The 23780-nt window shown below is 40.6% G+C and overlaps 1 protein-coding gene across 2 annotated transcripts in view; it reads left to right on the forward strand.

Annotated features, from left to right (window-relative positions):
• ZDHHC20 (zinc finger DHHC-type palmitoyltransferase 20) overlaps positions 1–23058 on the forward strand; it is a 50145-nt gene extending 27087 nt beyond the window's left edge. The window contains exons 4-13 of one of the 2 annotated variants that reach the window (XM_060234801.1): positions 4604–4724; positions 5281–5350; positions 8888–8920; positions 11398–11518; positions 14467–14502; positions 16718–16850; positions 18981–19107; positions 20625–20714; positions 22340–22455; positions 22982–23058. In XM_060234801.1, coding sequence (XP_060090784.1) covers positions 4604–4724; positions 5281–5350; positions 8888–8920; positions 11398–11518; positions 14467–14502; positions 16718–16850; positions 18981–19107; positions 20625–20714; positions 22340–22455; positions 22982–23019 — 885 coding nt within the window. In that variant the 3' untranslated portion in view covers positions 23020–23058. The remainder of the gene's footprint in view (positions 1–4603; positions 4725–5280; positions 5351–8887; positions 8921–11397; positions 11519–14466; positions 14503–16717; positions 16851–18980; positions 19108–20624; positions 20715–22339; positions 22456–22981) is intronic. The other variant, XM_060234803.1, reaches the window with a different exon arrangement.
• The last annotated feature ends 722 nt before the right edge of the window (positions 23059–23780 follow it).

Genomic DNA, 23780 nt, shown 5'->3' on the forward strand with positions numbered 1-23780 from the left:
GAGAGGCCGGCGCTGGTCGCTGGAGGGCCTCCAGTGACCAGCGCCGGCCTCTCCGCCGCCTCCCCAGCCTCCGCCACCGGGCCCCGCGCGTGGGCCTCCACTGCAGGCGGAGGCCGGGGAGGCGGCGGAGAGGCCGGCGCTGGTCGCTGGAGGGCCTCCAGCGACCAGCGCCGGTCTCTCCACCGCCTCCCCGGCCTCTCCGCCGCCGCCGGGCCCCGCCTTGGAAGCAGGTAAGCAGGGCAGGCAGGGAGGGAGGGGGCCGAAAGCGGGGGGGGCGGCTGGCGGGAGGGGGCGGCCTGCCTTCCTTCCTTCCTTCCCTCCCTCCCTCCCTCCCTCCCTCCTTCCTTCTCTCCCTCCTCCCTTCCTTCCCTCCCTCCCTCCTTTCTTCCTTCCCTCCCTCCCTCCTTCCTTCCTCCCTCCTTCCTTTCTTCCTTCCTTCCCTCCTTTCTTCCTTCCTTCCCTCCCTCCCTCCTTCCTTTCTTCCTTCCTTCCCTCCCTCCCTCCTCCCTTCCTTCCCTCCCTCCCTCCTCCCTCCCTCCTTTCTTCCTTCCTTCCCTCCTTCCCTCCCTCCCTCCTCCCTTCCTTCCCTCCCTCCCTCCCTCCTCCCTTCCTTCCCTCCCTCCCTCCCTCGTTCCTCCCTCCTTCCTTTCTTCCTTCCTTCCTTCCCTCCCTCCTCCCTTCCTTCCCTCCCTCCCTCCCTTCCTCCTTCCTTCCTTCCTTCCCTCCCTCCCTCCCTCCCTCCCTCCCTCCCTTCCTTCCTTCCTTCCTTCCTTCCTTCCTTCCTTCCTTCCTTCCTTCCTTCCTTCCTTCCTTCCTTCCCTCCCTCCTTCCTTCCCTCCCTCCTTCCCTCCTTCCTTCCTTCCTTCCTTCCTTCCTTCCTTCCTTCCTTCCATCCATGGCTCTCAAATATCCGATGTTCATGTCTTGCGGCTCTCAAACATCTGACCTTTATTATGTGTTGCTCTTTTGTTAAGCAACTCTGGCCACCCCTGGAGTAGACAATACTGACTTTGGTGGACCCAAGCACTGATTCAGTGTAAGGGAGCTTTGTGTTTGTGTCTTCTGGTGCAATTTTGTTCTCAAATCCTGTATTTACTTCATCAGTATATGGGATAAGGCACTTTCTCAACTGTGCTGCATAATGCAGCCTATTTATTTTGTCCTGTTTGCTCTGTTGGCTCTATCTGCGCCACCTTCATCACTTTCGGGGTGCGGATCCCCCAGTGGGGTGGTCTCCCGACTCCCTCCGCCAGCTGTTTCTGATAGCCCTGCGCCCCCTCTTTCATTTGATATGTGTCCCGTGCAGGTGCCACCCTCCCGCCGGGAGATGCCGCAAAATGAGCCCCCTTGAGGCTTATGGCGGCAGGGCTCGGGGGAAGCGAGCTAGACTGCTGTTCTTTTGAGGGGTTATAGAGTGTTTTGAGCCCGTCCCTGTGGCATCGGTCCCATCGTTGTGGGGCCCAGGGGGCCGGCGCAGCGGCCCGCTGAAGCAGCCTGTCGGTCACTTCCGGGTTCCTGTCCTGCATCTCGACCTGTGTTATTAGTGACAGGCTACTTCCATGTCTTTCCCCTTTTATTTGCCATGGTGTGATGGGGCCAGATGCCATGATCTTAGTTTTTTTGATGTTGATTTTCAAGCCTACTTTTGTGCTCTCCTCTTTCACCCTCAACAAGAGGTTCTTTAGGTCCTCCTCACTTTCTGCCATTAGAGTAGTGTCATCTGCATATCTGAGGTTGTTGATGTTTTCCCCAGCAATCTTAATTCCGGCTTGTGCTTCATCCAGACCAGCATTCCTCATGATGTACTCGGCATATAAATTAAGCAAGCAGGGTGACCATATACATTGTCGAACTCCTTTTCCTATTCTAAACCAATCAGTTGTTCCATATCCCGTTCTGACAGTTGCTTCTTGACCCTTATACAGATTTCTCAGGAGACACGTGAGGTGGGCTGGTGCTCTCATCTCTTTAAGGACTTGCCACAGTTTGTTGTGATCCACACAATCAAAGGGTTTAGCATAGTCAATGAAGCAGAAATAGACATTTTTCTGATACTCCCGTGCTCTCTTCATAATCCAGCGAATGTTGGCAATTTGGTCTCTAGTTGCTCTACCTCTCCGAAACCCAGCTTGAACTTCTGGTAGTTTCCGATCGACGTACTGCTGAAGCCTAGCTTCACCTTAAAGCACCTTAAAGACTAACAATTTTTTATTCTGGCATGAGCTTTTCTCCCTGCTTTGATAATCCTTTTTGTTACAACTTTGTATTAGAACAAATTTGTCCGCAAGTTGGCTATCACGTAGCAAAGGGAATGTAGTAGAATATATTTTCAGTTTATTGAAAATGCAGTCCTTGTATATTGTGGCATCCTGTTACCAAAGTATCATAGCATTTTTAAAAATTCCAGCAGGTTGCTTTGTATTGCAGCATCACATTTTGTAATAATGACAGACAGTTGGTATTGCATGAAGGGACAAAAAACTCCTGTTTTCTCCAATTTAATTAGGAACCATTCTAGAGGTTGCCTGAAATAGTTTTTCCTGGTTTGTAAGTTTGTGTTTCTTTGACCATAATATAGAGATAATGTTGAGCAGAACACTCTTATGTTCCCTTCTCTACTCAGAGGTAGACAAAAGCAGTATATTGAAGCATTAACCATTTTATTTAATCAGTATCTTCTGGTTGTCAGTTAATATTTTCTGTGGTCAAGCTTTTTCTTCTTGTGGATGACTTTATTTGCTTTTGAGCTTACAAACAAGTTGATAGAAAATGCTTGCCCTGGAGTAGAAGCCAGAATATTCACATGATGTTCTTTTTACTTGGGGCTGATATGGCCAGTAAAGTAAATTATATTACTACAATAAAGTAGTTACAGATCAAGCATTCGCAATTATAGCAGCTCCTTGTGTCTTCCTGGGCATGTTTTGTTGTCTTATGTGAACTAGACTGATGGGAGTAGCTGCCCTTACTTTCTTTTAATAATCATCCCTTAACCTTTGCCTCTAATAGTCTACATAATGAAAATTAGAAGGTGTCTCTCTTTTTTTTTTCTGTCATGAAGATAAATCACAATGAAAACTTCACCTGCTACTTCTTTTTGTGCCAAACTGCTGTTAAAGGCACATGAGCAAATAATTTTTTAAAAAAGCAATGAGCTGCTAATAAGACTGGTTCTGAAGACCACTGTACCCTTGTTATGAGGCAAATACAAACATTGCATACTGTGCTGATGTTCCACACATCATTATAGATGGTGGTGTACGAAGACACATGTAAATGGTGTTTAAATGTATGAATATGCCTAATGACCTTTGATATATTAAACCACACCTAGGTTGACCATAAATGAGAAAGTGGAATACTTTTATTTAGAGACAGAGATTTTGAAAGGAAGCTTTGACTAACCTCCCCGTCTTTCAGAGCAGCAACACATGTTATGTATAATTGCTGCATGAACATCTGTGATACACTGTTGTTTCCCTGTGGATGGTGTACACATATGACATTCAAAAACAGTTGTTTATCAGTTACTGGGTAACGATAACTGTGAATAATCTCACTTAGCTGCTAAAATAATAGGTAATTTGGAATGAAGTTTGTTCAGTCTCTCTTTCCTCCGCCCCCGCACACATCCTTTTAATGGCAAATGGAGAGTTACCGTTTCTGCTGCAAAGAGCCTGGGGTGGGAGAGATTTGGTTGGAAGACGCACGCTCTAGGGATTCTTTCAGCTGTGCTGACTGCAGAACAGATTCTGAGGAATGACAGTTGGCCTCAGTGGACATGTCTCCTGCTTTAAGATAAAATATCCAGTTGCCTGTTAAACTCCCAACCCAGGTCAGCTAAAGGCCTGTGCCTATGCTATGCTCTGTGCTGCATGCATTTTCTAGCAGTGCATGCACAGAACCCTATATTTGCCAATGCTGAGAGGTGGTTCCAACTCTTAGTCTTTTTCTGCAAGAGGTCTTTAACATTGGTTGTGGCACTTTCCTTCCCCACCGCCCCGTTCCCTTTCTGGTTCTCAGTGGATCCAAACGAGCCATCACACATTACAGCTAGGAGTGCTTGTTACAGCAGTTAAAGTGACAACCATAAAGCAGTGACAAACCAGCACTGCAAATTGGCTCCTAGAAGACAGGTTTCAATTAGAATTGTTTGCCTCTCTTTTTCTCTCTCTCTCTCATGTATCTCTCATGTCGTCCTGGAAACTAGATAGGAGGAAGCAGTGAAAGAACAAGCTGTATGGGGCAGAATCAGATGTTTGTATGCCACTCCAAAGAAATGAGTAGAGGAAACATCAGTAATGCTGAAGCCCTACCTATAGTCTCTAGCTAACTAACTCCACTCCTCCTCTTCCAAAAACTGCTTTGCTGTATGTAAATAGCTGGCCAGGAGAGGGGGGAGTAACAGTAACATATCAGGAAAAAAAGCTTATGGTAGTTCTAATGGTCTTTAAAAATATTTTAAAAGTAATGTGTAAGTTATTGCTATGTTTTGGGTGTCTTCTGCACATTTCAGCTATGTGCTGTTCAATGTACTTTATGATTATGCATCGCTTAAGCTGGTTTTTAACATCTAAAATAATTATTTTGCCTTTTTCTTCAGTTCTGTTTATCCAAATCAGATAAAGAGCAATATGAAAAGGAAGAAAGACCAGAATCCCAACAGGAAATTCTGAAAAGAGCTGCTAAAGACCTTCCCATTTATACCACAACAGCATCAAGAGGTCAGCCTGTAAACAGTCCCATCATTGCCAAATCTTTTTATGACCACAGTGACTCATGTTCTTCTCTCTGGTTTTAGCCAGTCTCTTTACAAACAGCCCATAGATAAATTCTCTAAAATAAAAACCAACTACAATTTGGTATGGACATTAACTGCATTGTCAAGTTGCAGCTGCGCTTTATCTGTAGCAGCACCATGTATGCACACATAGTGTTGCGTATTCCTATTGTAGCTGTTCATCTGATGTTAGTTCAATATTATATTAATGTTTAGTATGTCAGATATGTATCTTGCATTCCTGTTTACTTCTCACCTTAATAACATGTGTTAACTGTTAACCATCTTCACAGTCTGCCATGGATGTGATGAACCAATCTATTCTCAGAGCTCTTTATTTCACAGTTTACCTGTTGTTATTCTATTTATTTAATTAAGCATTAAGATTCCTCAATCCTTTTAATGATTGATGATATGATGAAACCTATTATGCAAAGCAGAGCATCTCTGAACTTACAAGCACATATTTAATACCTTGATTTTTGAAATGTTTAATGCAGCCATAAGATACTGTGATAGATGCCAACTAATCAAGCCTGATCGATGTCACCACTGCTCAGCCTGTGACCTGTAAGTACCTCCTAGCTCTAGAGCAGAAGATACTTGTGGTGATTGAATGCTTCTGAGGGTATTCAGTAGCAAGTACATCTTCAAATTCAAAACGTCAAGTGTTACATTAATTTTTCCTAATACAAGGTTGTTATCTAGTTGTTACACAAATATAGTTGTACAGTTTGTTTCACAGGCATTACACATGAGAGATCACTATTTATAGCTGAATGACTTACTGTGCAATTCTAAACCAAGTTATATCCTCCTAAGCTCATTGACTTCATCAGGTTTATAAATCTGTTTAGGATTGCACTGTTAGCTTCCACAACCTATTTTATTTTCAGAAACCAGATTAATAACAGGAATGTGTGAAACCATGAGCTATTCTACTTGTTACAAAATTGGAGTCAATTGCACCTTTAAGACCAGCTTAGTTTTATTCAGAACGTAAGCTTTCGTGTGCATGCACACTTCTTCAGACGAGGAATGAGGTACAGTAAGCAGAGCCACATATAGCTGGTGTGGTTTGGAATGCCAAGTGGTACAAAGTTAAAAACCAATAGCAGAATAGTAAAATTAACAAATTCAGAAAATCTTTGATCTGGGTTGAATTAGCGTGGGAAACCATAAAACCGTAACATGTCAGAATGTGAGAATGCCTGTTAATTATTCCATTGCTAATAAACCTGGGTCAAAAAGAAGGCATTTCTTTCCCAGAAGTTTTTCCTGTCCAACTAATTTACCTTTTAACATGTAACATAAATATATACATCATTCTAGTTTGCTATTAGGAAAAAATACATTAAAATATAGTAGAAGATGGGTTTAATATATGTAATGAGATAAACAGCCAATATCCCTAGTTTGAGTATGTCAGTACAAAAGCATTATTCTGATACACTATCCTAAAAGAGAAATACATTGGAATACTGTGGTTATATCGCCCTACTTGGTGAAAGTGGGTCTAGCATATGTAATGAGATTTAAAAAAAAAAAACAATATCTCTGTTCAGTCCTGGGGAGGTGTTTGTTCCAAGTTTCATAACAGTTTGTAATTCAGCAATTCCCCTCTCCATTCTGTTCTTGAAGTTCTTTGTACCACTTGGCATTCCAAACCACACCAGCTATATGTTACTCTGCTTACTGTACCTCATTCCTCATCTGAAGAAGTGTGCATGCACACGGAAGCTTATGTTCTGAATAAAACTAAGTCGGTCTTACAGGTGCAATTGACTCCTATTTTGTTCAACTACTTCAGACCAACACAGCTGCCTGTTTGGATCTATCTACTTGTTACAGTTTAATACTGAGCATTTATATTCTTCTTTCACTGTTCATCACACACATTCACTTATAATCCCAAGACTGGCCAGCATTATGATTGGAGTTGCAGGAAGGAAGGGTTGTCTGAAGTAAGATTTGAACTGAGGACTTCTTGAGCCAGAGTGCTTTCTCTTAAACACTATACAGACGAAAAGGAGGGAGATGTTGGGAAGGGGAAACCTATGTAAACAGTTTCGAGTCTTTTACCTCATTCCAGCACTGATAGCATTTGAATAAGCTTTACTTCACTGAGACCCACCTACTGTAAATTTTCTATAATAAAGTAATGATTATACATTAGAATACACTCTAGCTAATGATTATACATTAGAACAAAGTATAGGATGAGAGTATAAATAATAAAGATCAAATTATGAGGTACACAGTATCTTGGAACCCTGACCTGGATAGCCCAGGCTAGCCCAATCCCATCAGATCTTGGAAGCTAACCAAGGTCAGCCAGTATTTGGATGGGAGAATCCCAAGGAATACCAGGGTCATAACACAGAAATAGGCAATGGCAAACAACCTCTGAATGTCTCTTGCCTTGAAAACCTTACGGGGTCACCATAATTAGCTATAACGACAGCACTATCCACCACCATCAGTAGCTTGGATTTCCCCCCATATCTTATGGTAATCATAAAGCAAAAATGAGACAGAGGTTTGGCTAGGGGCCAGACTGCAAGTGATATGAGAGATGCATGAGTACATAAGAACATAAGAGAAGCCATGTTGGATCAGGCCAGTGGCCCATCCAATCCAACGCTCGGTGTCACACAGTGGCCAAAAAAGAAAGGAGGTTCACAAGTGGGGCTAGAAGCCCTTCCACTTTGCCCCCACCCAAGTACCAAGAATACAGAGCATCACTGCCCCAGACAGTTCCAATAAGATGCTGTGGCTAATAGCCACTGATGGACCTCTGCTCCATATTTTTATCCAAACCCCTCTTGAAGCTGGCTATGCTTGTAGCCGCCACCACCTCCTGTGGCAGTGAATTCCACATGTTAATCACCCTTTGGGTGAAGAAGTACTTCCTTTTATCCGTTCTAACCCTACTGCTCAGCAATTTCATTGAATGCCCACAAGTTCTTGTCTTGTGAGAAAGAGAGAAAAGTACTACTTTCTCTTACTTTCTCCATCCCATGCATAATCTTGCAAACCTCTATCATGTCACCCCTTGGTTGACGTTTCTCCAAGCTAAAGAGTCCCAAGCATTTTAACCTTTCTTCATAGGGAAAGTGTTCCAAACCTTTAATCATTCTAGTTGGCCTTTTCTGGACTTTTTCCAATGCTATAATATCCATTTTGAGGTGGGGCGACCAGAATTGTACACAGTATTCCAAATGAGAACGCACCATTGATTTATACAGGGGAATTATGATACTGGCTGATTTGTTTTCAATTCCCTTCCTAATAATTCCCAGCATGGCGTTGGCCTTTTTTATTGCAATCGCACACTGTCTTGACATTTTCAGTGAGTTATCTACCATGACCCCAAGATCTCTCTCTTGGTCAGTCTCTGCCAGTTCACACCCCATCAGCTTGTATTTGTAGCTGGGATTTTTGGCCCCAATGTGCATTACTTTGCACTTGATGCAAAGTACATGAGTAAAATTCAGATGTAGAACAGAAGTAGAATACCAGCTGGGAGGGGACAAAGTTTTATACAGAAACAACACAAGGGAGTGGGGGGATGGTTAAGCGCTTCCTTCCCTGCCTCTACTTTACATATATATTGGCAGTTCCCCACAACTGCATTTCAGTAAAAACAATAACACAGGGAGAGAGTCTGTGCAGTGCAATGATTAGAGTACTGGACTAGGACCAGGGAGACCTGGGTTCAAATCCCCACTTCTCATGAATATTAACGGGTGACCATGGACTAGTTGTTGTCTCACCACCTATCCACTTCATAGAGGAGTTGTGGGAGGATAAAATGAAGTAGGGGGAGAATATTGTACATTGACCTGAGCTGCTTGGAGGAAGGGCAGGAAATCATAGATGTAGATTGGCTCCAAGGGCATCCAGTGGGATTTGAACTTTGGTGTTTTGGCTTATAGCCCGGTTCTCCAGATCAGAGTCTGCCACTTTTAACTAATACAGCATGCTGGCGGAATGCTGATATGTCATTATAGGCTTCAAAAGATTGAGATTTCATGTTAGGAAATGCACACAGGTGCTCTTTTAGCTTCATTCAATTGATTGGAAATGTCTTCCTTTTTTCCTTAGGTGTGTATTGAAAATGGATCATCACTGTCCTTGGTATGCTCTTCTTTTTTTCTGTTACGCGCTGATATATAAAGAAATAACTAAAAGCGTTGTTCTAGGAACATTGAATGGACTTGAGTAGAAATTTCAGAAGATCTGCTTAGGATTGTTCTCTAAATCACTTTGAGTTGGATTCAACAGATATTTTCCCCACTGGTGAAAAGAGGAGGGGGGTCCCTTTCGACCACCAAAATGGTTATGCTGGGGATCATGGGATTAGCATCGACTAAATGCCATGTGAGGTGTAATAATAATAAGAATTGGGCAACTGGGTAGGATTGACTGTAAAAGCAGTCTGGATCCCACCCTTTGTCTTGGCTGTGTCAGACAATGGAACTTCAAATCAACCAGACTCCATTCGATACAAAGTTTAAGGCTTTATTTGAGAGTTCATAGTTTCTGAGCGTGGAAAGATTGGAACTGATACATTTTTGCCAGTGAGGAGTTACTTTAAGGAATTGTACATCAAAGGTTTCTAAACAAAACTACATTCCCAAGCATTCTTAGTCTAAAGTGATACTTTTCACACTTTTCTCTTTTCTCTTTGCGGTCCTTGATCTCACAGGGATGGCCAAACCGCCATCCCCGGAGGCATTTTATCTTCAAAGGGGAATTGCCTTTGTTAGTTCCAGGGACAGGAACTCACACCAGTGTTAGGAATAATTAGGAGTCATTTCTTCTGGGGAAAGGCCAGCCAAGAGCCACCAGGGGCATTCAGACAGATTCATTGGGCCTTCCTTGCCTTACCCACATCCAATATCACATGATTTGCCAACTTCATTTGGGCTCCCAGGACAACCAACTCCCCCACCTGAAATTTGTCCCTATACTGCTCCCATGGTTCTGAATATGCATCCTATATTCATGTTGGGTTTATTGTGTTGACAGAATTATAGCACAGATTACTCAAGTTCTGTACATGTACATTTTATTAGAAAAGAGCAAGAGTATAGTAGCACCTTAAAGACTTAATAAAATTTGTGACAGGGTATAAGCTTTCATGGGTCACTGCTAACTTCTTCAAATACCTGAAGGAGTGAGCAGTGACTCATGAAAGCTCCTAAAAAGGTAAAGGTAGTCCCCTGTGCAAGCACCAGTCATTTCCGACTCTGGGATGACGTTGCTTTCACAACGTTTTCACGGCAGACTTTTTACGGGGTGGTTTGCCCTTGCCTTCTCCGGTCATCTACACTTCCCCCCCCCAAGCTGGGTACTCATTTTACCGACCTCGGAAGGATGGAAGACTGAGTCAACCTCGAGCCAGCTACCTGAACCAGCTTCCACCGGGATCCAACTCAGGTCATGAGCAGAGAGGCCAGACTGCAGTACTGCAGCTTTACCACTGCGCCACGGGGCTCTTTATGAAAGCTCCTACCCTGCCACAAATAATGTTAGTCTTTAAGGTGCTATTGGTCTCTTGTTTTTTTCTACTGTTACAGACAAACACAGCTAACAGCTAACCATCTTGATACATATTGCAATTTTTTTTTTCAAAACACCATTTTTATTGCAGTTTAAATCAGATTATACAGCACAGTATTATTTAAAAGATTATCATGCATAAATGGTAATCAAAATAATAATATCAAATACAAGTAAATAGTACTGTATAGCAAAATATTATAAAATACACAGTACAGATTATATAGCTCTTAATGTCGAAGTAGTAAAAGGCTCAAATAAGTACAGTTACAAATTATATAGGTAAATTAGGTTTGTTGTTTCAAAATCAGTGGTATTTACCATAAACACAAATCGTCAACCAATCTAGAAATCTCATTTTGGGAAGTTAGGTACTCCAGAATAGGTAGCGAAATAGCTGAAAAGTTGGAATGTGAGGGAGGATGTTCTAACTGAAAAATATTATCAGTTATCTTAGCCATCATATAATAATTCCATAATTTATTATGCCAGAGGGATATACTTAGTGGAGTTTTAGATTAGTTGTTATTTATTTTGCTTTTTACAGATTATACTTTGTAAACACAAATCCAGTTCCTGCTGTGTTAAAATTAATAGAAATTTTCACATTGATTTGGATGTGCAGGATGACACTCTAGGAACTATTAGTAATAATGATATTTTTGACAGTTTTTTTTAAATAAGAATGTCCTTCAAAATTCTTAAAGCTTGAAATAAAAGTGGGTGTAGAGCCAAGAAAAGAGAACTGGAATGTGAAAGAGAATCCATAAATGGAAACTTTTATGCAAATATACATATTATCCGCATGTTTGTATTGTCAGTCATGCTGGAAATGCTTATTGGTAAGGGGACAGTTTTATGTCTTGATTTTCAATGTCATGCATAATAAGAGAGACCTAATTTGTCCAATCTAAAAAAGAATGTTTTGGTTGATGCTTTTAAGTTACTTGCAGAAAATGTTTTTGCTGGTAGGTTAAATATCATCTAAAAAACCTGACTATGCCTAGAAGAAAATCACATTTCTCAGTGATATTTCTTTTGTTTTCTAGGGTGAATAACTGCGTGGGATTTTCTAACTACAAGTTTTTCCTCTTGTTTTTATTTTACTCCCTCCTGTACTGTCTGTTTGTTGCTGCTACAGTTCTGCAGTATTTCATAAAGTTTTGGACAGTAAGTCTTTTAATAGATCATCGCAATGTTTGTCTATCTAATACAGCATCTAGATTTTTCATTCATTTGCACATCAACTGATGCTATTTACGCTAGTTGTAAGCAGTAAAAATGTCTAATAAAATATTATATTATTATTTTTAATAATATATGCTTATCACTGAAGGTGACTGACACCCTTGGAGATATTACCTCTTACAGACCTCATCTCATATATTGCCCCTCTATGCCTGTTTTGAAAAACCACATTGCATTTGAATGTTTAAATCTGAAAAATTTCAGTATTGTCTTCATCTTATTTCAAAACAGTCTCTGTTGTCATGATCTTTGCTTGCTGTTATTGAGCCAGAAAATTCATTTAGGTTATAGAAAATCAGTGATTGGAAAGAATATTTGACAAGGTAGTCTGTAGCCTGTGAAAGTTAATTCCATAGCGAGCCAGATAATCTCTTAAATGCTGGATGCTACAAGCCTTTGTTGTCATGCTTCTGGGGGGAAAGCTAGCTAACCATCCATACGAGAGAAATTCCTTTTATTAATGTGATGATTTTAAAAAAGATAATGGGATATCTAGTTTCAAGCCACAGTTAGATATCTAGCTTCAAGCCACAGGTGCTCAGTTAGAAAAGGAATTATCTTTGACCAAATTTGGGTAAGTAAATTTGATTTCTTAAGATTTCGTGTAAACTGAAAAGTTCTTATTTATCTTCCTGTGAGGTTGGTTAGGCAAAGAAAGAGTCAATTTCTTGCTGAAGGCTATTGAAAGCTGAACCAGAATATAAACCAGAATGATACATTTGCCAAAACCAGCATTCTAGCCTCTCCATTACTCTTGTGTACTGCATTAAAAAGTGTTTAGAGGATATATTTTTTCTGAATGTTCCTTTCTTTGGGGATATTATTTTATTGAATAGAAGGAAGTGTTGCCTCTGTTTCAGGTGGGTGACATAACTTCCTTGCAGTAGTCTTCTGTGCTTCCCAAGGTTTAAACATTATTTGGGGTCACCTGCGAGGGGCAGAAACTTCCTGTGTTTCCAAAAGTGATCCATATGAAGTGTGATAACCTATCACAGGACTTTTGCATGTATGCATCAGATATGCCATAGCATGGATTGTACTCCAGTTTCAAGCATGAACTGTCTGGAAGATGTCATGAATGCATCACTAGATCAAATTCCTTCTTATACAAAGAAATGAACCAAGCTGAGGTCATGCTTGTAAAAACATCTTTCCCATTTTAATTGTTCCTGCATTTAATCTTAGCCAATAAGAAAATTCCTTCAAAGGTTTGAGTACTGCTGTTTTCCTAAAAAGCATGGTTAAGCCTCCAGGCCAGTTTGTCACAAAATGTTACAATTTTGTGTGTACTGTTTAAAAATGGGAAAGGGGGTTTGCCTGTTTTCTTTTTATTTCTGTAGGCATGTGGAGACATACTGGTTCTCCTGTACTGGAGCTATCTTTCCCACTGGCGTCAGCAGACTCTAATTCTTCAGTTTAAGCTGAATACTGGTGGTCTGTCTCTTACAGCTATCAAGAAAACTTTTTTACAAACTGAAACTCTGTATACCTGAGGAGGTGTTTCTGAAAGTAGTTCTGGAAGATCACTAAACTGGCTGGCCTCCCTGTGAATGATGAAAATGATATGCCATGAAGCTGTTAGGTTTAAATGATAGTGAGCTATTTACTCGTCAGTTTTGTTTCCCCCATCACAGTGCAGCTGAGCTGTTCCCCTTCAAAGAGGGGGAGCAATATCGAAGGGTTAAATGACCACCAGCTGACCATTTAAGCCTAACAACCTTCCCCAAACATTGTTTCCTGAGCTCTGAACCGACCCAAAGTTCATGCCAGATTTTGGCTCATGAGCCGGTTCATGCTCATCCCTAATGAAAACCGCACAATGGGCTCCCCAGGTATGCAGAACTATGTAAATTATCCTCCATTCCATATCATTAAAAACTGGCCCCTGTGAGGGACTGAAAGTGTTCTAGGAGAGATAGACTGCTGAGAGCAACCATCAGCTAAAGGGATAAAAGACATGAGGCTGTTCCAAGACCTTGAGAATTTAGAGATTTTGTATGGCAAAATCTTGATCTGAGGTGGTTTGCCATTGCCTTCCTCTTGTTAGCAACGTTATACTTCATCTGTGGTCTCCTAACCAAGTACTAACCAGGGTTGATGCTGCTTAGCTTCTCAGAACTGATGAGATCAAGCTGCCGTGGGCTATCCAGTCCAGGGCAGGAGGTGACTACCTAGGCTTAATTCCCTCTGTTTATCAGATACGTGTTTAAGAATGCCTTTGCAAAAAGAAAAAAAGGTGCTGAAATAGTATGATTCTTGAAAGTTAAGCATTTTTGAAAATGATATTGTATCAATCGTTAAAATCCACATATAGCTACTCTGTAAAGCGTGAGGTGATGTGACTGGAATTTTGTGGCATCTCAAGATCCAGTGAGCAATTTGGGTTAATATTTTTTCACCTAAAGTTCAGCATTCAGCAAAAACTAGCTGCAGTATAGCATCACTCACCCAGACATTCTCTTCTGTGCCATCACAAGACTCTAATTTATAGCTGGGTAACAAATTCTAAATACATCTAGCATCATTATAGACCTTTGGAGGCTTCTTACTTTTGCATTCAACAGACCGTTGGTTTTAACAGTTCTTCAGATATGGTATATTAGAGAGAGCAGTCTCTTCATTTTAATGGCATGTCCTCAGTGCCATTAAAATTAATGATCCTTTACTTTGACTTCATTGTGCAAGCACAAGATCACCTTTATACATTCATTGAGTGAATGCAGAATAAACCTACGGCATTGGAATGCTGCATGTTTTCTTACCTTGTGCACACACAAGCCTTTGATTTTTCTAACAACATGTTTACTGTTTCTGAACATCAGCATTGAAGGGGTATAGCTGTTTAATAAATTGTCTTTATTTGCACAAAGCTTTGCCGCAGGAAATCTGCTGAGAATTGTCCAAAGGTAAAAATATAGCATTGATGCAATTTGAGCTGAAATCTGTTCTGGGGTGCTTTATTTTGTACATTCATTTCCCAAAGTGAGTCACAAGGTGATCATACTAAAAGGAAATTTATAATCTTTCATCTGTAATATATGGGAAAATAATGTCTTTATTTATTTGATGGATATTGTTGGGAGGCTAGGGAAGAAGCCAGTGGTGATAAACATGCCATCTGAGTTAAGAAAAAATGAAACAGATATTAATGAAGCCAGTGAGGTATAGTGGTCAGAGTGTTAGACTAGGATCGGGTTTGAATATCTGCACTTAATGTGGAAGCTTGCTGGGTGACTTTAGCCAGTCACACACTCTCAACCTGCCTCACAGGGTTGTTGTGAAGATGAAATGGAGGAGGGAAGAACGTTGTAAGACACCTTGGGTCCCCATGGGGAGAAAAGTAGGGTGGGATATAAATGAAATAAATCTCAGAATGAAAAAGTGATTTACTTTTTGGTTTGAAAAATCATCTTTTAGAAAGGGTTGGTTTGTTAATTAACTGCATTAAAAATCTCATTTTCCTAAATATAAGTGAAATCTGTTCATATACTTTTCTCTCTCCAAATAATGTATATGCACAATAGAAGAACACATTAAAAAGAGAATTGTGTGATGAGTCCCCTATCATTTTTTGCTCCTCTTAAAGTCTTATAGTATGCCCCCAAAAAAGGTAAAGGTAGTCCCCTGTGCAAGCACCAGTTGTTTCCGACTCTAGGGTGATGTTGCTTTCGCAACATTTTCACGGCAGACTTTTTTTTATGGGGTGGTTTGCCATTGCCTTCCCCAGTCATCTACACTTTCCCCCCAGCAAGCTGGTTACTTATTTTACCAACCTCGGAAGGATGGAAGGCTGAGTCAACCTTGAGCCAGCTACCTGAACTCAGCTTCCGCCGGGATCAAACTCAGGTCGTGAGCAGAGCTTAGGACTGCAGTACTGCAGCTTTACCACTGTGCACCACAGGGCTCTTATAGTATGCCAATGCAATACCAAAACAGCTGGTGGAAAATTCCAGCGTAGGAGTTTTAGAAATATTCTCTGCAAGCTGGATATAAAAGAATTTGTGATAAAGTACAAGATCACCTTTATACGTTCATTGAGTGGGTTCTTCTTCCTTGGAGGTTTTTAAACAGGCTAGATGGCCATCTGACAGCAATGAAGATCCTGTGAATTTAGGGGGAAGTGTTTGTGAGTTTCCTGCATTGTGCAGGGGGTTGGACTAGATGACCCTAGAGGTTCCTTCCGACTCTATGATTCTATTATTCTTTTGCCCATCTGGAGCTCAGTTTTCCTGTGTAGGAAATGACTACAAAGGAGAGGGAGGAATTGGGCTTTAACAGCATACTTTGGTGGTGTCATCTCTGTGTCCAACTCTCTTTCCCCAGCAATCAGTCTTGGGATGAAGGACAAGTGAGCCCTTCCTTTGCCACTATGGTTAATTTGTGAGAGTCGGGTTTGATTCAGTTTCCTCTGTATTCATTTCCCCTTCTAATGATTTATTTATAATGGTCAGGAGAGAAAGAAAAGCTAATGAATAAAGAGTGCTCTGTTCCCCATTTCTTCTTCTACCCCTTCCCAGTTCCTTGGGGTTTCCCTGTTTTTAGCAATGAATTTTCATTTTGGATCGCACCAGCAAACCGCTAGCTTGTCATTCTGTCTGTTAACACTGGCCATTCAGGCTGTTCTTGGAAACAGAGTGCTTGTCCTTGGCCTGTGACAGTGAAAATTATACAGTGAAAGTGAAGGTTGCCCTTATTAGAAAAGCGTGTAGCCACAGCTGGAGCTGTTCTCCATGACTTTATCTGATTTTCTATTAATACTATTTATGCTAATGACCTCTATAGTGCACTGTACAAATTAATGACAAGATATGCGTCTGACATTCATGTCATTTTGAATTTTAGAAAGAAGGTTATTTTTTTTTTCTTTCTATTTCCTTTAACAAAGGATATGATTTCTTTTTATATTTATGCTTTCACAGGAAACATTAATCTCTGTAACTAACAATGTTGGTTATATGCAATTAAAATAAGAAATTTCTAAGCTCTAAATATACAGCAATTCAAACATAATGATTTTTGGTTTCAGTCAGAGGAGGAAGCTTTATAGGGTTTAGTAGCTGAACAGAAGGTTGATTTCAAAAAAGAGAGAAATTAATTATTTTTTCTTCTTCTCCTTCCCAGAATGAATTGCTGGACACACGGGCAAAATTCCATGTCCTCTTCCTTTTCTTTGTGGCTGCTATGTTTTTCATCAGCATACTGTCACTTTTTAGCTACCACTGCTGGCTGGTTGGCAAAAACAGATCAACAATAGGTCAGTAAATACTGGGAAGCAGGCTGTGATCAGCTAGTTTTTATCTACTGGATTGTGCATAAAGTTATATGCAGTACAAGGATCCAGGTGGGCAGCCATTGCCTGAAGAAGTGTTCATGCATACCAAAGCTTACATTCTGAATAAAGCTTTGTTGGTCTTAAAGGTGCTACTGGACTCTTGCTTTGCTCTATGCAGTATAAGGTTGCTCCTACAATAGTACCTCACCATGTACAATGTGTTTTCTGTGTGTTTTCTCTCTCTCTCACCCCCCTCACTGACCAGAATGTGTTCCCAAGCTGCCACACTAATATCTAGAGTTTTAAAGGTTTTTAAATAAGAAAACAAGCTGTCTCTTCCTGTGTCAAAGCTACACTGCCTCACCAGAACCAGGCTCCCACACAGCTTTCGTTGTGATTGTATGGTTTTGAAGGTAGTTTGATGCTAGCAACACTGTGGGAGCTAAAGGGGAACATGCTCTGAAATCGTTGTCTATGTGCCCCCTTAATTGAAGCCCAGATTGTTCAGCCATGGTTTGTTTCTAAGTCTGTACAGATTTTTTAAAAATGTTGAGGAATCATCTGGTCTTGGAGCCAGGAGAAGGCTTTCTGATAATAGAGGGCATTGTTTGAGATTGTCTTATGCGTGGCCTGTTCCTTTAGAAATCGTCACTGAAAACAGTACATTGAGAATAAATGCTTATAAATACAGCATGGTTACATGATTACTGGGATAATTAATAACTATTGATAGATCAAGCTGGGCAGCTGTGTTGGTCTGAAACAAACAGAACAGAGTCCAATGGCAGCCTTAAGACCAACAAAGTTTTATTATTACACTTTGAATGAAACTTTGTTGGTCTTAAAGGTGCCATTGGATCAATGGCAGAACAAATATTTATTCTAATGCATAGAATAAATTGTAATATACATGAGGGGGTCTACTGGTTCAAAGTTGTGTACAGCTGTTGAGGCAGCCCAGGACAAAGGCCATAACCCAGAAAGCAACCCTTAGGGCCATAATTGCCAACAAGTTGCCCATGGGCACTGTGGTGCCTACCAGTGGGTTGCCTGGTGCCAGTTTGCTTCTTTATGCAAGAACAGAAAGCCACAGCTCCTATTCTTCCACCTCTTTGTAGCAAGGGGTGATTTGAACCCAGGAGGCATCACCTTTTGTGTCTTCAGGGAGCACTGAAATAGCTGCCTGTATTGTAGGACCATGCTTGGTTTGTAGCCTCCCAACATTTTTGTGATTACCCAATGGCTGCCATTTTCTGGTGGCACCCACTCTCCACCCTCAGAATTCCAAAATGCTCACATGTTCAGCAGGCTTGGGAGGCCCCTATGTAAGGTATACAAAAGGAATTAAGAGAAGATGGGGAATGGGGGAGAGATAATGGCCTATCCTTGCCATTGGTTTGTGTGGGAAGCAGCAGGTAAGGAATTTCACAGATTGGTGTTGAAACTCTCCCCCAAACGGCTTTTCATAGTACTGCAGGTTGGGGTACCCATTAAAAGGGCAACACTCAAAGATCTTGTGCACACGGAGCTTGCTGTGAAAACTTCTGGATGGTAACCAAGGAAAATGACTGCTTTGGTGCGTTTTTAGTGGTGGTAGCTGGAAATACTTATAGGATTTGGAAGGAAAGTCCTACTTCTCTTTTTATTACAGGCTGAAGTAATGTAGTAACATTTGGATGGCCTGTTGTTCAGACACCACCGTAATAACTGTATCCTACCATCCCTCCTCCAGATAGAGCCTCCTTTACCACCAGAAGTCCCCATACTTAGTAAAGTTGTAAAAATAATTGTTTGTATCCAACATCTTTTGAATTTTAGTAAATCTGATATTGTGAATGTGTCTCTCATGCCAGTGTTTCAGATATTATCTGGCAGGTTTTGTCACTCACAAAGTCTTGAAATAGGTAATGCAGCATAGATTTATTTGTTGATGAAAGTCATAGTTTGACATACTTTTTAAACCTGTTGACTTCATTGGACTTAGAAGGATGTTAGTCTCTACAGGATGGCATTGCTAATCTACTGCAGAAGAGGTCTGCCTTTCTCTTTCCCCATCCCTTTTATAACACTTCCTTAACTTGTTTTTCCTTTCTGTGTGTTTGTGTGGTACAGAAGCTTTCCGGGCACCCATGTTTCGAAATGGACCGGATAAAGATGGCTTCTCTCTTGGATGCAGTAAAAACCTGAGAGAAGTTTTTGGAGATGAAAAAAAATATTGGTTGTTGCCTGTTTTTACAAGGTATTCTTATTTAAATTCTGTTTTCTCAGCTTCAAAAAATGTTGAAAGAGTAAAATCTTAGTTTTGCAACTAAGTCTAAACAGAGTTAGGAGAGGAAATATAACAATTTAGCAAAATTTCACCGAACATTTACTATTTTAGAAATCTTCTGATTTTAAATTCTCCAAACACTAATTTTGCTTGGTGCTAAGTGAAACATGTCCCCATGTACATAGAGCAACATGTATACATGGCTGTTTTCTTAAAATATTGTTTCTACACATAGTGGAGAAGAGAATATGTAGGTTATATTTTAGGACTGTTGCTATCTTTCAGGCATTCGTAGACATATTTACATGCAGACCCCACTCTCTGTTGTATCCTGATTTTACTTAGAATTATTCTTGTGAACATATGAACCTGCCTTAAACTGAGACAGTCTTGGTTGCTGTTATCTCTTCTGCCTGGGAATGGCTCTCCTAGATCTCAGGTAGAGATATTTCACACCACCTACTGCCTGATCTGTTTACCTGGATGTGCTGGGGATTGAACCTGGGATCTTCTGCCACTGAGCTATGGTATCAGCTTGCTTGTATTCTTCAGAGGGCACTCATAACATTCACACAATACACAAGTCTAGATTGTTGCATCATTGTAGCAAAATTTCAAGAAGTATTCTCAATGGCAGATCACTCCTCTGGAGTTTAAGGCTGTAGTCCTGTGCACACTTTGTGTGGATTGATATAGTGAGACTTTGCTTTAAAACACTGCTTTAAAAATGCATAATAGCTGCCCTGCTGGATCTGACTAGTGAACCATCTAGTCCAGCATCCAGTTTCACACTTTGTCCAGCCAGAGTTACTCAGATGTTTACCACACAACAAACTATACTAGGTAAAATCAGCTGTTCACTTAATCAGGTATAATTTCTTTGCAAGAGCATTAACTGAATGGCAGTAGCTAAAAAATAAAACCACCCATGCTTTAGAAATGTTAAGAGAAATCACAAGGACTGTGAAGCTAAACAGTCTGCATTCAGTTAATTGATAAAATTGCAAATACCTGCAATCCAGACATTCTTAAAATTTGAAGCACAGCATTGCCCATCTCCAAGCTTACTGCTCATTATAACATCCATTAATTTTATGTGTGTGCATCAAAATCTTTTAGGATGAGTTTTTCATGTCCAAGGGTAAACAATGACTGTGTTGCCAAAGAAAAATATTGTGTATAGCTTCTAGAATGTCTGTCATAATGGTGTGCAAATTAGATGTTGTTAAAATGTGCCACTTCTTTTATCTTTGCAATGCACCCTTTGGTGTTGCAAAGATTTACTGTTTAATACAACCCAGCATTCTCCTTTTATCTAATACCTACATGGCGATATGCTATCTATATGATCTATCCAGTTGAATATGTTAGTCCTTGTCTTTTCTCAAAGCATTTGGGTCTTTTTAAAACCTAGTGTATTAATTAGAGTTTTAATAATCAGTATATTAATTATATATTAACTGCTTCATGTTTATTTTATCTTGCAGCTTAGGAGATGGCAGTAACTTCCCAACACGCTTAGTGAATATGGATCCAGAGCAGCTTACCGTCTCAAGCCAAAATGAGTCTGCCAAAAGGTATTTTCATTAGGTTTTCATTTGTCTCAGTCCACCATTTCAGGGATGCAGAGAAAACACATTTTGTCCACTCTGAGCTTTGTAGAATAAGCTGGCCACAATAGTCAAATTCCGTTAAACTCCTTTTTTTCCTCAATCCTGTAGCCTGCTTCTTGTTTCTACTCCTCCTTTCCCTGCTGCTACTTCTGAGATGTGGTCTTGTTGTTCAGTTGCACAGTTGAGTCCACCTCTTTGCGACCCCATGGACAAAGTCATGCCAGGCCCTCCTGTCTTCCACCATTCTCCAAAGTCTGCTCAAATTCATGTTTGTTACATCAGTAACACAGTCCAGCCATCTCATCTTTTGCTGTCCCCTTCTTCTTTTGTCTTCTGTCTTTCCTAGCATCAGGATCTTCTCTAGGGAGTTCTCCCTTCTGATTTGGTGGCCAAAGTATTTGAGCTTCAGCTTCATCATCTGACCTTCCAGGGAACAGTCTGGGTTGATTTCCCTTAGGTCTTAGAATCATAGCGTTGGAAGGGACCTCTAGGGTCATCTAGTCCAACCCCCTGCACAATGCAGAAAACCCACAAACAGCTCCCCCTAAATTCACATGATTTTCATTGCTGTCAGATCACCATCTAGCCTCTGTTTAAAAACCTCCAAGGAAGGAGAACCCACCACCTCCCGAGGAAGCCTGTTCCACTGAGGAATCGCTCTAATGGTCAGGAAGTTCTTCCTAGTGTTGAGCCGCAAACTCTTTTGATTTAATTTCAACCCATTGGTTCTGGTCCTACCTTCCCGTGCCACAGAAAACAATTCCACACCATCCTCTATATGACACCCTTCAAGTACTTGAAGATGGTGATCATATCACCTCTCAGCCGCCTCCTCTCCAGGCTAAACATCCCCAGCTCCTTCAACCTTTCCTCATAAGACTTGGTCTCCAGACCCCTCACCATCTTCGTCGCCCTCCTCTGGACCTGTTCCAGCTTGCCTATATCCTTCTTAAAATGTGGTGCCCAAAACTGAACACAGTACTCCAGATGAGGTCTTACCAGAGCAGAGTAAAGCAATACCATCACATCACGTGATCTGGACACTATTCTTCTGTTGATACAGCCCAAAATTACATTTGCCTTTTTAGCCACCTCATCACACTGTTGACTCATGTTCAGCTTATGATCCACTAAGACCCCTAGATCCTTTTTGCACATACTACTGCTATGACAAGTCTCCCCCATTCTATAACCATGCATTGGATTTTTCCTACCTTTATTTTTGTAGTTAGAGTATTTCTACAAGTGTCCAGATGTTTGATCAGATTTACAGCAGAAGTTCAATTAAGCACACCTTATGTATATAAAATGGCTTTATTTCCCACCCACCCCTCCTTAACCCTCCAAACCAAATGGGCCATTTTTTCAGTTCCCTATTCTGGCTACTTAATTTCTTGCACATCGCTTTTGTTTCTCTCCAGGAACTCAACAGTTGACTTGTGTTCCCATGAGAGAGACTAGGAATTTGATCAATAATACTTGATATGCAGTTGTCTTCCAAATTCTAGGTTGTTTATTTAAAGAAAGGTTTGAAGGGCAAGCCATTAGTGTGGTAGAAACTAACTTTTGACAGCACTTCTGTTTTCCAGCTCTGGTCCCAGCCAGCCATTTCCCACTAGGCCACTCAGCGAATCCCAGAATCGATTGCTAGCCAATGAAAATCAGTGGCCAGAAGGCAGCTCAGAAGAAGAAAATGTTAAATCAGGTATTGAATGTTAATAGATTAAAATATTTTTTCATAAAACAAAGATTCCAACAAACTGGATTTCACAGAACTTGCAAGAACAAACAGAAACACAAGAGTAATGGCTAGGGATAGGCATGAAGCGGAAAACCAACTTGAACTGGGATGTTTGTTCATGAACTGAACCCCACAAATCCCATTGAAAGAGACTATGGTTTTCAGAAAGCCAAAAAAAACAGCTATGCGTCAGAAAGCAGCTTGGTGCCAAACTGAAAAAATATCTACTTGTTCTTATAGTAGATCTGCACAAACAGAACTGCATTATGTAAAACTTATCTTCCAATATCATACTTATCAAACTTATCTTCCAATATCATACATCCAACTCAGGGTTTTGATTTTATTTTTAATTCTTGTAAAGATCTAGTTTTAGACAGAGGCTGTGGAATCTTATACAAAGTAACGTAAGCAAAAGAATTCAAGTGTTTTCACTCATTTATCATGTAACTTGTGCCTTACACTGTCATCCTTTTGTATTTTGTTGTAGATGTTAAAAAGCATATTATAGTTACATTGGAAAGCTGATCCTGGTTTCCATATCCAACCCTCATAAGAGGGGAAAATGGTAAGATATATGAAATATATCTACTTGGAAATAATTTCTACTTGAAAATAATTAATTGTGGCCTAACAAATAAATAAAATAGTCTAGAGTGAAAAAAATTATAAAGGGTGACTGATAGAGTTGGGCAAGAATATTTCAGTCCAGAGATTGCCCTCTGTCCATTATTCTTCTTAGACTGGCTGAAATGCCGTTCAGACTAATTTCTAGTTTGTACTTTGGCTTAGATGAATAAACCTTGGGTTTCTAATCCCTCTTCCCCTCACACATCACATTCCCTTCCTTCCTGTAACTCCATAAATTTGTCGTTACATCTGAACCAGCAAACACAAGTTTCCAAGTAACCTCAAACCAGAATTGCAAACCAGGGTTGCAGCAGCCAAGTACAGTTTAAGTTCTGAAAAGGGAAAGAATTCATACATGGGACTAGGAGGAAAATAAATGAATGTGCAGGTTACCTGAGGCTCATCCATATAACACCAGACCAAAGGTTAGCGATGCACATGAACCAAGCTGCTGTTTGTTTTCTCCACATGGACTGAGATATGGAGCTTCTTTTTACTGCTAGAGCTCTACCTGAAGTACCTCTGTGCATAATGCTTCTTCTTTAACGTGGGAGTAGCCACTGTCAGCCTCCATGCAGCTGGGATTAGGAAAAAGTTTCCAGGTTGCCTTGAGGCAATCGTATTCATTCTTCAGAAATCGGGTATTATCGACAGAGGTG

The sequence above is a fragment of the Heteronotia binoei genome, chromosome 3 (assembly GCF_032191835.1).
Source record: "Heteronotia binoei isolate CCM8104 ecotype False Entrance Well chromosome 3, APGP_CSIRO_Hbin_v1, whole genome shotgun sequence".
In the NCBI taxonomy this organism is placed as follows: domain Eukaryota; kingdom Metazoa; phylum Chordata; class Lepidosauria; order Squamata; family Gekkonidae; genus Heteronotia; species Heteronotia binoei.